At 42.6% G+C, this 13,320-nt stretch overlaps 1 protein-coding gene across 5 annotated transcripts in view; it reads right to left on the minus strand.

The window, feature by feature from the left end:
• Nucleotides 1-454: 454 nt before the first annotated feature.
• CSRNP3 (cysteine and serine rich nuclear protein 3) overlaps nt 455-13,320 on the minus strand; it is a 188,874-nt gene continuing 176,008 nt past the window's right edge. For all 5 annotated transcript variants that reach the window (XM_032409111.1, XM_032409100.1, XM_032409120.1 and 2 more), the window contains 2 exons: nt 7,793-8,089; nt 455-5,508 (listed from right to left, as the gene is read on the minus strand). In XM_032409111.1, the coding sequence (XP_032265002.1) occupies nt 4,423-5,508; nt 7,793-8,089 (1,383 nt within the window). In that variant the 3' untranslated portion in view covers nt 455-4,422. The remainder of the gene's footprint in view (nt 5,509-7,792; nt 8,090-13,320) is intronic.

Consider the following 13,320-nt stretch of genomic DNA (forward strand, 5'->3'; position numbering starts at 1 on the left):
TTACAGTGAGGAATTCTTAATCTCAGGAAACAAACTGAGGGTTGCTGGAGTGGTGGGGGGGGGGGAGGGATGGTGTGGCTGGGTGATAGACACTGGGGAGGGTATGTGCTATGGTGAGCACTGTGAATTGTGCAAGACTGTTGAATCACAGATCTGTACCTCTGAAGCAAATAATACATTATATGTTAAAAAAAAAAAAAAAAAGAAGAAGAAGATAGCAGGAGGGGAAGAATGAAGGGGGGGAAATCGGAGGGGGAGATGAACCATGAGAAACTATGGACTCTGAGAAACAAACTGAGGGTTCTAGAGGGGAGGGGCGTGGGAGGATGGGTTAGCCTGGTGATGGGTATTACAGAGGGCACGTACTGAATGGAGCACTGGGTGTTATACGCGAACAATGAATCATGGAACATTACATCAAAAACTAATGATGTAATGTATGGTGATTAACATAACAAAAAAACTAATGATGTACTGTATGGTGACTAACAACATAATAAAAAAAAAAGAACAACAACAAAAAAGAATTACAGTGAGGCTTGATTATTTCATGCCGTACCTCTTCATCATCACAATCCCTTAGAATGTGTAGTGTTTTACCTCCTCTTTTTATCCACTTAGAACACTTCCTCTAACAGGGTACGTGTTTTATAAATATTTGTTGATAGAGTTGATACTTAGTAAATTCTAAATATCAAGATCAAAGAATTATAAACTTGTACAATATCAGAAGTTTAATTAGAGAACCAATGATGTATCAGTGTATAGGAAATAAATCATGATCTATTTCCCTGTTTAATGATAACCAAACCAGAATTTTGCTGGGATATCATCTGTTAGAATGTAAAAATATAAAGAACATAATCACATAATATCTTAGCTTCTTGATTATTTTGTGGTGAGTGTTTCTGTAATTCATAGAGTTTTTTGTGTGTGTGTGTGTGGGGGGGGGAGGGTATTGCTGGGCCATAAATGATTGTGAAGATTTTATGACTCGAATAATATTCATTTTACATTTTATATGTGGCTGGTACACTGGGAAAAATATAGTTTTATCACAAAGAAAAGATTGACTTTTAAAAAGTAACTATATTATTCAGCTAACAAAAGACATGAGTCGAACACGTTTTACTTATGTCTTAATAATCAATGATTAAACGATGGGCGGTGGGGAACTTAAGTAAATCTTTTTCGTTGACTTCTTTCTCCCAAAGGAAACCTAGAATGACAAGGAAAATGCAAGCTGCTCCAGCCACTTGATTTGCAAATCAATCTGGTCTGGATTATAACTAGGAATTAAGTCCCAATAAAAAGTGTAGGGCTGGTGCTAAAACAACAGGGACCAAAGCACGACGCTTTGCCGTTGGCAGTCAATGACTAAAAAGCCACGTGTCAGGAAAAGACAGAAATGTGGTTAGATACACTATGGGGGCAATACAACAGCTGCAGGTCAGGTGTCACTGTGTCTCAGTATAAAGATCTTAAGTATCCCAACTGGCCGCATCTAGCTTGATCCCCATTTTAAAAAGCTTAGAAAAACTGTAGCGCTCTCCTGGCATGTGGGCAGTTTTTGTTGAATAAAAGGGCTATTAAAGGAAAAAAAAAGTCAGATGGAACACTGTGCTCTCTCAGCATTTCTGGGAAAGGAAGTGACAATGAAATGAATCCATCATTAATATTATTTGCAACTTTGACCCAACATTTTCAAACTATAGCTTTACAAATTATCCTCTTTTCTAGACCTTCTTTTTTGATCATAAAACGGCATCCTGTCCTAGGGTAGGGAAAAAATACAGTATTTATTATTGGCCATAGCCTAAAATCTGTCATTCTCCAGTGTGTAGTATACATCGTGTGTATGTGTGTGTGTGTTTTAATAGGTAATCTGTGTATGTAGTTTGTGGGAGATGTTTAGGGGTTAGTTTATGTGTATGAAAATTTGGAATGGAATTCATGCTTGGAAGGTTAATCCTTCTGTGCCCAGTGACTTTCAACTCCAAATGGACAGGGGAAAAAGCTCTGATTTTTTTTGTTTGCCTGTTTCTAGGTTAAGCATCCTTTTGGAAATGAAGCTACAAAACAGAGACCTAGCCAAACAAACAAATAGGCGTCAACCTTCTTGCGAATACAAAGCTGAACCAAATTAAGTATCTATCCTTGCAGAAACTGAACTGACATTCTACCCTTCAACTTTGCCCCAGCCAGAGTCTCTTCTCCCCCCGCCACCGTCTGTGTTCCAAGAATATGCTGACTGCTTCACGAGTAAATATTTCAAGGGCTTGTAATGGTCCAGCAAATAGGACCCATGTGGTTTTTTTCACATGCCTAAATGAAGGAACAGTAGCCTCTTGTCATTTTTCTTTGGGCCTGCGCTCTTTAGATTGTATTGGTAAGGGAAACAGTTTTGGAAACCAAGCACTAAAAAGTGTAACTTTGTAGACAACGTGAGACATACTATTGAGATTTGAGCAAAAACCCCAATCTGATTAACCCAAAGGGCTTATCATTCAAGAGTCACATGCCTGCCCTCCTTACTGCTACTTCCATAAGGACACACCCACAGCTCCTTTAACGTTAACATTAATAGTTATAAATCTGGCCCCCTGGAGGGGGGAGATAGGGCGGGACTGACCGCAAAGAGGAAGGAGCTGCCCAGGAGACATGTTTTCCCCAAACCAAGTTTTAGTAGAAACTTTTCCACTGGAGGACTTTCTTGAGATCAAACATTTTTAAGTTCAATGAAATAAAATAGTATTTTTTAAAGAATTGAGATCTACCATATATTTATATCCATATTTCTAAACACCTAAGTCTAGAAGACATAAAAATTAGCGATGCAGTCACTGAATAGCAAGGCATGTCCACATTTCAAAGAGGCATAAAATGTGAAATGCTGTAACAACAGAAGGTTGAAAATATGAAACAGACTTAGCATAGTCATATTGCATTGGGGGGGGAAGGTAGAACACACTAGTTAGGTACCTAAATTAATGTACAGGAAAACGGGATCTTAGAAGTCCTCCGACGAACCAAGTGCAGATAATCTAAAGGTGGGGAGTGCATGTTTTAATTTCTATCTGTCCCCTTTAATAAGAGAACGTGAGGTAATTAGAAAGTATTCAACGCATTCTGGACTGTTTTGCTAATTGTCCCAGGCAAGAGAAATCAAAATGCTTCAGAAAAGTAAGGCCTAGTTGAGTATTTGGGTAAAGGCCCCCTTCAATCAGCTAGTCACTAAAAGGAAATCTCCTTATATACTCATTTTGTAGAGATGGATTGATCACGCAGTAGAAAAGGCTGGTTGCTGAGGATGTGTCTCTTCCAGGTTTCTTCTGCCTCCTCTGCTTTTACCGAGTTAGGTCTTCAGAGTGGCGAAGGAAAATAGGTCATTTTTCCTTCATAAAGTATCATTGGATGATTCCTCTATATTAATTATATGAACTTTATAATAGTTACAGATTAAAAAAAATTTCTTTTTTAATTTTTCATCTCAAAGAGTTCTCAGTCCCCACCCCTCACAAGGTACCATGAAGGGGCACTAAAGTGCATTTGGATGTAGGGGAGTAGAGTTTAAAGGTGCTGTCCAAGCTAAGAACCAAGATGATGCTGTTTAAAAAAGAAAGGCAATTCCTTCTACCTCCAACTCTGGAGTCAGCTGAGGGAGGGCAATGACTAGACCCTCACCAGAGGATTGTCCTAACTCTTAACTTTAGAGAAAACTGTGTAAGGACCTGCACATATAGACTCATTTATTTGTCCAAAATAGCAAAAATAGGCCTATTTCACCCTTAAGAAAGTATTTGCAAATCTGATCAGTCATGATCATAAAAACTTGAATGGATTCCAGACGCAATCCACGTGGGCATGCGCGGTGGTACTAACTATGCGTCTTCAGCTTAAAAGAACATGCTGCTGTTCATTTTCATCAAAACGTGACTTCTAACTACCATAAATAAAATACACATGGAACGATTAAATCTTTTTCTTACAATAATTACTTTTACATTAAAAAGTCACCATCATCTTCAGGTTTATCGAAAATTAGGACTCTAAATCTTATTACTCCCCAGTCTCAGTTAACAATCTTGCACAGGCCCGATAATCCAAAACTTGGAGCTCTGATCTACACAGCTTGGCAGGTTTCACACAGTTTGACAGGTAGGCAACTGTGAGCTATGCTTTTTTAAAATTAGCATTTTTCTATCAAAACAGTCTGAAATCTTTTAAAATCCTCATAGAGACCGTATTTGTGCAACGCCACAGTTCACGTAGCTAGAAAGGAGAAAACGAAATACAGTCTGGAAGATTCACTGCAGTCCGGGTGTTCTTGGTCGCCAGTTTAAACAACCACGGGCCCAGGAAATCGAATGAAATACAGGGCTTTCAGTAAGAGAAGGGGTGGTCCTAGGAGCATTTGAGCTACTAAACGGGGACGGTCTCAACCACGGGTGATTTGATGCACTCTTCGTGCAATCTGCTCTTTTCTGCCAGGCTCAAAGAATTTTCTGCAGGGTGCTCTGAAATGTGACTGTCACCATTCAACGCGGAGACAAACCCTTCCTGGGAGGGGCCTTTCAAGTATGAGTGAAATTCCACTTGAGGATGATTGGACCTGGGTTCGGGATATAAGCTATTGCAGGGCACACCGCTGTCACTTTCTGCAGAGGAGCAGCAAACGATGACAGAGGGGTTGGCGGCTGGGTAGTGGGGGGTGCCGTAGGCCTCTTCAGCTTGCCGGGCATAGTCAACAAACTGCTCCGGGGTCATGGTGTAAGGCACCAGCGACAGGGTACCGGTTTTCACAGGATCTCTTTCCGAATAGCTCTCAGAGATCTGGTTAGGCGTTCCTGGAATGTGGCTATCGATTTGGTAATACAGAGTTGAAGAGTTGGCATAAAAAGAAGCATTCTTCGCGTGCCCTTCGTGGACGGCCGAGCCGTCGGAGTAACAAAGGACGGAAGGGAGCGGGACGACTTCCGCATGGGTGCCCAAACCTTCCACGAAGCTGTCCCCTTTCTCGTCGTCGTCGTCGTCATCGTCCTCCTCCTCCTCTTCCTCCTCCTCCTCCTCTTCCTCCTCCTCATCTGACTCACTAGGCGCCAGGCTCTGCGTGCTGGAATCGGTGACTCCGCTGCAGAAGCTGCTGCCGTCCTCCTCCTCCTCCTCCTCCTCTTCCTCCTCCTCCTCCTCCTCCCCTTGGCAGTCTAATTCCTCTGCCGACTGCAGGTGCAGCACGGCGGCCTGGGGCTCCGTCTCAATCTCGAAATTGTCTGCGATGGAATACTCCACCGAGTGCGCGACGGGGCCCATGGAGCTACTGTGAGCGCTTATCTCACCATGGCAGCCGTTCAGCGTGGGGATCTGCTGCTCCCGGGTTTTCTCCAGTTCAAGTTTCATGATCGTGTGCAAAAAGTGAGTCCGGACACGGATCGGATTAAATTCAATTCTACCTGCTGTGTTACTACATCCTTCTTTAGTGCAGCCGCATGGGAAAGACATTCGATCCACCTTGGAAGGAAGAACACAGATTAGCGCCGTGGAACTCTTACAGACGGAAGACAACTCCAGCACCTCTCCGCAACCCCTTTGAATCTGGCATCGCTTAATCCCACTCGCGCCAGAACCAATGATAATCATACTGCAAAGAAACGAAGAGGGCAAGGGAAGACTGTAACCGTCTTAAGCGTCAGCCTGGGCTTAAAACCTGTATTCAAAAGAAAAATGAGTCACGGCTGTAAGTGTGGCATTTTAGTTCACGGACACCCCTCCCCGTGCTTTCTTCTCTCTCCGTTCTCCCCTCCCCCCCTTCTCCCCAGCCTATTACTTTTGCTCCCGTCTTTTCAAAAACATTTTATTTATTTATTTGAGAGACAGACACAGAGAAAGTGAGAGAGAGCACAAGTGGGGGGAGGGGCACAGGGAGAAACAGACTCCCCGCCAAGCAGAGAGCCCGATGCGGGGCTCGATCCCAGGACCCTAGGATCATGACCTGAGCCGAAGGCAGACGCCCAACTGACTGAGCCACCCAGGTGCCCCATGCTCCTGTCTTTTCAAAGTCTCTCCCTTCCCCGGGCTCCCTTCACCCCCACAGCACGCGGCCTCACATGCCCAATGTTAAACGACACAAGCTTACTGTCCCCATCCCTACCTGCTATTTTTAATCTAGAGGACATTTTCCATACTAGCCACCCCCCTCTTCTTGGCTTATTATAAAATGAACTTTTCTGCCCGACATGGCCAGATTGACACCACTTAGTCTCATGTAGCCTGATAGTTCGTTCTCCTTGGTTTTCCTTCCATTTGTTTGGATCCCTGGTCCACGGTGCATGTACGTGTCCTGCAGGGCTGGGACCGTTGTGCCCATTTATGACTCTGGCTGGTGGACCCATGCATTTAGGTCCTGGCTTTCCGCTGCCCCTCCCCACTCCAGGAGGCTATAAGCTTCTTGAGGGAAAGGGATGCTCATGTCACCGACATCCTAGAATTAGAGCGATTGGGCTCTGTCGGCAGAGTGTTTGGGTTCACCAAGTGTGGTGGGACTGAACTCATCGCTCAGGTGATTGTAGGTGGAATTCTCAGCAATCCAAGGGCCCTCCCAAGACCTTTGCTAATTGCTACCAATTAAGCTGTATGCAGACCAGAGCACGGGCCCCCACAAAGAACCGGCCCCGCTTGCCACCTTATCCAGGCGCAGGGAATGTCCTCTGTCACAGAGGAGAAGGCAGATTCAGCACAGTCATCCTGGTTTCAGTAAAAAGTAATGGCAGGGGGCAGAGCCAGATCTATAACTGTTTTCTTACTCATGAATCCCTTTTCTGTTAATCCACTTTAAGCAACTGTTTAGCAGATGAGAACTAGCCTCTTTTTTTTGCCTGCCTGAGTGGCTGTCCTTATCAAAAAAGGCAAGTTTCCTCATAAAATAATGACACCTAACCAATCATGGAGCATAAATCATACAGACGTACGGGGACTTGAGGATCATCTAGTCCCCGGGTTCGTAAACTCTTTTCTTTCCTTTTCCTTTTCTTTCTTTCTTTTTTTTTTTTTTTTTGGTAAAGGGCCAGAGAAGAAATATTTTAGGTTTTGTGGGCCCTACAGTGTCCCTGGCAACTACCCACTGCTGCTGTAAAAGCACTGACAGCGGTCACAGACGACACCAAAACAGACAAACAAAGAGACGCAAAATGGCTGGGCTTCGCTCAGATGTTATTTACAGAAACGGTGGCAGCCAGATTTGTCCCGTGAACCACAGTTTGCCAACTGCCGGTTCAGGACAGCCCTCTCATTTTTGAGATAAGGAAACTGAGCCCAGAAAGCTTACCTGACTTGCCAATTTCACACAGCTGGTGGAAAGCAGAGCCAGGAGTAGAACTCCGTTTTCTTAAGTCCCAGTCTTGTCATTTTCCCACCAGTGTGTGCCACCACTCACCTATCGTCGTTTTGTACCCCGTCGATGGATCCGGAAACACAAACTCCTATGTCAGAGATGTCACGATCTCTCTGAGTGCTTGTAAAAGCCCACAATACGCTGGTACAATAAATGAATCCAAGAGGAAATAATTCTGATGGACTAAGCTACAGCTTGGGTTGCCTCTCACATCATATCTTATTTGTATCAGCGTATTATGTACACCCAGAGATGTCCCTGACTTAGTATTTCTCTCTTCTTGAGCCATAGGTTGTGCCTTGCTGCAAAGTTTCTTCCTATACGGGAGCAACTTCTTTCTCTGTCACGTGGGGGGTGGGGGGTATGAGGTCTCCTCTTGGGAGTCCTTGAAATCCAGATCCTTACCTGACACTTAATGCCTGCCAGGCTGCAGGTACACGTTTCTGGATCACAGAATACTCGGCAGTCGCAGCCACAGTCCTCTCTCGACAGGCGGATGGCGCGGAGCTCGTGCTTTTCTTCTACATCAATCTTTTTCACCCCCGAGGCCCGCAGCAGTGCTCTCCTTTTTTTCGTCGGCAGGGGTTGTAGAAAGAAGTACTCGTCTACCTCTGTGTTGTCTAAATCAATATCATCATCAGAAATGTCATCCACGGTAAGAGTGCTAGCTTCTTCAGATTCCACTGTGCCATTCTTGGTCATCTGGAAACACGAAGCAGCAAATACACTTAGCATCGGCAGGGTCTCAAATTCCTACTTTTACCCGTGGTAGAATAAAACTATTATAAAACATCATGTCCCCATAATCCAGAGTGTTTGTGGGTCATCTTATTTGCTTTTATTTTTCTCTTTGGAGAAGTCACAGGAAAGAAAAAGGAAGGCATCAAAATGATAGGCTTTTAAATGCACTGGTAACAGAAGACTTAATTGGAACTCTGAACCTCCTAATGTAAGGAGTTAGAGTTTTTAGCCAGTGCGATGTGAAAAAGGCCAAAGGTTACAGATGCCCATTAGGGAAAGCTATCTTTAGACTCAGTTCGTGATGGGCAGCCCTGATGGTGGAATAAATGTGTCCTTGTTCAGAGGTGATAGCATCTCAGTGGAAGCCACTGCCACCTAAATCAGCAAACATGTCCTTGAAATAACCACTCTGTCTTTTGGGGCGCCAGCAAAACCGTGAACTAGGAAGTAACATCGTCCTGCACTGTGCTATTGGGATTACAAACACGGTTACCCTACAGGACATTCCAAGAATGAGGGCTGGATATGAAGTAATCAGTCAGGTCAGTGTGCTATCAGAAAGACAAGGAGCAGAGAGCAGCGCCGGCAGGCTCTCGCCAACGGGCAACCGAAACTATAAACTCAGCCCTCAAAGGACTTCACGTGAACCTGTGCCCAAAGCAATAGCTTCTGCGTCATAGCTCATGTGGATAGCTATGTCTCATCTACTCATAACTATTCTGCTTCTATTTATATTTCTTTTCTAAATTAATTTCATCCATCAGGAAACCCTGAATCAGTGTTTCACTTCTTACTGTTGGACCAGCACATATTATGTTTCCTTCATAAAAAAGCACTTAGAAAGAGACATTTTCCCTGAACATGAGCGAGAAATGTACCCTGAGAAGCAGCACAGGAATAAATGTAGAAACGCCATAAGGGCTTACTCTAAATGTAGAAGCTATTTTGATTCTTTAATTTTTAAATTTTTTACTTCATAAACTTCATTACTTGTAATTATTACCATGCCACTTTTAAAAACTTATTTATTTGATGGGGGGGAAGAGGCAGAGGCAGAGCTAGAAGCAGACTCCCCACTGAGCAGGGAGCCCCACGTGGGGCTTGGTCCCAGGACCCCGAGATCAGGACCTGAGTCGAAGGCAGATGCTTAACTGACTGAGCCACCCAGGCACCCCCATGCTATTTTTTTTTTTTTAATCTTAACAACAGTTCAGTTATTCCACAGTTAAAATACTCAGACATCAGGCATCATCCTTTGATCTTCATAGGAGAAAGTCCAACATTCAGATAAAAATATTTATTATTGACCAAAAACCGCAAACTGGAAAACTCAGAATACATTGGAAAACAAGTAGAAGACTGGTCTTTACCCTCAAGAAGAGGAAACAATACAGTAGCAAGTGTATAGTAAAATATATTACAGAGGGCCTCTGAACTGCATTTTCAAATGCCACTAAATTATATTTTTTGAATAATTCAGAGCTTAAGCCTGTGTTCTTGCAACAATGGGCCTTCCCTTTTATGGGGTTTTGCTTCTCAGTGGGACCTGCAAATGCATTTCCTTTGTTGGCATTTCTTTATGCCATGTTGGCTAAGCTGTTTCCACGTTTCTGTGATGTCCACTACTAGGATGTTACTTTGATTGATAGCTGTTATCATTTTTGTTAATTCTTATTTGCTAATAGAAGCATAAGCATCTTTCTATCTGTGAAGATCTGATTTCCTAGGAAATTCAAGTGTGTAATTATCTAGCACATACTCAACCCTCTGTGATAGGTAACGCTGCATTAACAAATAGGAAGCATTACCTTTCCCATCTTGTCACTTTGTGGCATTTAGATTTGTTTTCATTAATTCTTGGCCTGTCTACGTGAGCCGTGTCAAGGTCTGATTCCATAGCTCATGTACAACACCGAGGACTTGGTGAGCATGATTCATTTTAATATTTCTTTCCTACTTACTCTCCGTGTTCTATCTTTATGTTCCCTTGTGCAACCGGTAACATCACAAAACAATGAAAAACCCTCCATTTTATATCAACAGGGCCTGATTTTTTAAAAAATAAACGGCTGCTAATATATCAGTGAAAATTGTTAGGGGAATATGAATTAGCAATTGACATCTAAAAATTAAAAAAAAGCTATCTCAAATAAATTAGAGATGACGCTTATTCCAAATATAAGTGCTCTCAGAAATACAATATGTGCCTCTTATTCCCACATATTTAAATTACAATAAACAATTTCATTTCAAGATAAAAATTCACTCAAGAATCTAAAAACTCTTCACACAGAGCTACATACTGTTTTCACTCTCGTTTAGGAACCCACAGGGGCCCTAATCCAGATTTCAAAATCTCATGTTAACATTGAGGTGATCTGGCAAGGTTTTCTCCTCACCTCCCCACTATCACCTTTGTCATTTCTTTTTTTTTTTAAGTTTAATTTATTTATTTTATTTGAGAGAGAGAGAGAGAGCTTGTGAAAGCAGGGGGAGGGGCAAAGGGAGAGAGAGAATCCCAAGCATACTCCCTGCTGAGCACAGAGCACCATGGGGGGCTAGATCTTACAACGCTGAGATCATGACCTGAGCCAAAATCAAGAGTCGGATGCTTAACTGACTGAGCCACCCAAGCACCCCTCATCTCTGCCATTTCTAATGAAGATTGGAAATATTTGAGTTCATCCTAGTCAGTTGCCTTTTCTCCCCTTCCTTACAGTTTCTGGTGTGGTAGCCATTGAGAGATACTCTCTACCTCCCCAGCCCCTCCTGTGGTCGGTGCCCATTTGCTCCTTTAAAACCCAGGCCAAACCTACCAAGTTTAAATGCTCTTTAAAATTGGAGCATTATATAGATTATTTTCAAAAGCATCTTCTCATATTAGAGCAATAGGGAAAAAAGTCAGTGAGCTCCCTATTTCGGGGCACAACTCATGTCCATCATGCTCTCAAGATCTGGAGCAAAGAAACCAGAGAGTCTTCAAGATTGCCTCACCTACATTTCCTGACTTCTTTACTCTACCACCCATTTTCACAAGAATATTCATTTTGTACATTTCTTTCTCCCCCCCCCCCAACTTTATTGAAACATAATTGACCTAGAACATTGTGTAAGCTTAAGGTGTATGTGTCAATTTAAGACACTTGTATATTGAATAATGAACACCACTGTAGCATTAGCTGATATTGCCATCGTATCACATAATCACCACTTCTTTTTTGTGGTGGGACCATTTCAGATGTACTCTCTTGGCAACTTTCAAGTACGTAACACAGTAGTGTGAGCCACAGTCACCATGCTGTACATGAGATCTCCAGAACGTATTCATCTTATAACTAGAAGTTTATAGCCTTTGACCAACATCTCCCCATTTCCCTTACTTTCCAGCTCCTGGCAACCACTATTCTACTCTCTATTTCTATGAGTTCTGCTTTTTTAGGTTCCACATGTAAGTGCTATTATACCACATTTGTCTTTCTTTGAGTTATTCCACTTAGCATAATGCCCTCAAGGTCCATCCATTTGTCGCAAATGGCAGGATTTCTCATGGCTGGATAAGATTCCGTTGCATATATATAACATTTCTCTCTGTCAATATGAGTGTTACCTTTAAATGTCTTTTCTCTATCTCAAAATAGATCCGTTGAATTTTCAGGCTTTAGTTCATCAGATGCAGCCTCCTTATTTTATGCAGTAATAAGGCCCAGATTAATTGTGACCTCTCCAACACACACTTATAATACCTAATTCCCTGACCCCTATTTAATATGCTTTTCCCTGTACCTCAAGGTTCCAAGTTTCTGATGGTAGACAATGCAGTGCTGGAACTCTTACATGTAATTAAACACAATGTATCTAAAAATCTATTCTATTTATAAAAAAAAAAAATGCATACAGAGTAAAGAGCACATTCAAAGGAATGCTCCTTTCTGAGATAGATACCTTAGAAGATAGTCTGGGACGTGGACCATTTCTAGTTCAGTGCTCTTTCCCCAAAGTAACATTGACTTCCCAAGAGCTAAAAAAAAAACTTGCCAAAATGTGGTTTAACTACACTGTGGTTAACTACCAAATAATGCTGGCCCTCAAACATACTTTTGTTTCTGTGTATGTGTGTGTAAAAAGAGAGAGAGCTTGGAGGTGAGGATGAAAGGGAGGTGGGAGAGATATAAGATGAGATTAACAATATTAATAAGAGGGGCGCCTGGGTGGCTCAGTCGTTAAGTGTCTGCCTTCGGCTCAGGTCATGATCCCAGGGTCCTGGGATCGAGCCCCGCATCGGGCTCCCTGCTCCGTGGGAAGCCTGCTTCTCCCTCTCCCACTCCCCCTGCTTGTGTTCCCTCTCTCGCTGTCTCTCTCTGTTAAATAAATAAATAAAATCTTTAAAAAAATACCTATAACAATATTAATAAGAGCAGTTTTTGACTCTGCATGCCTGGCGCTGCTCTAAGCACTTCACCTGCATGAACTCATTTAGCGTCACAAAAATCTCATCAGGTAGATACTATCATTATACTCATTTAACTGATGAGGAAAGTGAGGCACAGGGTGCTAAATAACTTGTCCAAGATCTCAAGCAGTAAGGGCGGGCACCAAGTCACAATCTTAGATACTTGACTCCACGGCTTGTGCTCTTAATTGCCATGATATTACATATGTACACTGCTTTTATATATTAAAGTATATTGAATAGTCTTTGTGCTTACTTTGCATTTAAGCATTAGGTATGTCAGAGCACAAGATACAGGTGTTGATCTCAATGGACTGGAGTAAAGAGATGAGGAATCTAGTAATTTTTATCCAGTTCATAGGGATTTTCTAGCTGAGAGTGAACACAGGGCACCTGGGGGTGTTGGTGGTGGAGTGAGGAAGAAAGACTTCCACATCTAAGCTAAACTCTGAAGATGGAGTAGCAGTGAGATGACCAAGTGGGGGCAGAAGGCGTTCCACACTCAGCAACAATATAGTTTCAAAGGTCTGAAATGGAACAGAGCATGGTGTTTTATTGGCCTACAAATTATTCAGAAGACTGGACTTGTGCAGGATCACTTCCTGTCTTGGTCCATAAGCAAAGAACAAAAAGTAAATAAATTGTAGGCCTCTAGAGAGTAGTTCCTCTGTTCCCCTGCCTTAGTCACCTCAGAGGTGATAAGTAATGACCTAAATCAGGATTTGGTTAAATGATCTTTATC

The sequence above is a fragment of the Phoca vitulina genome, unplaced genomic scaffold, assembly GCF_004348235.1.
Source record: "Phoca vitulina isolate PV1807 unplaced genomic scaffold, GSC_HSeal_1.0 scaffold1, whole genome shotgun sequence".
NCBI lineage: Eukaryota > Metazoa > Chordata > Mammalia > Carnivora > Phocidae > Phoca > Phoca vitulina.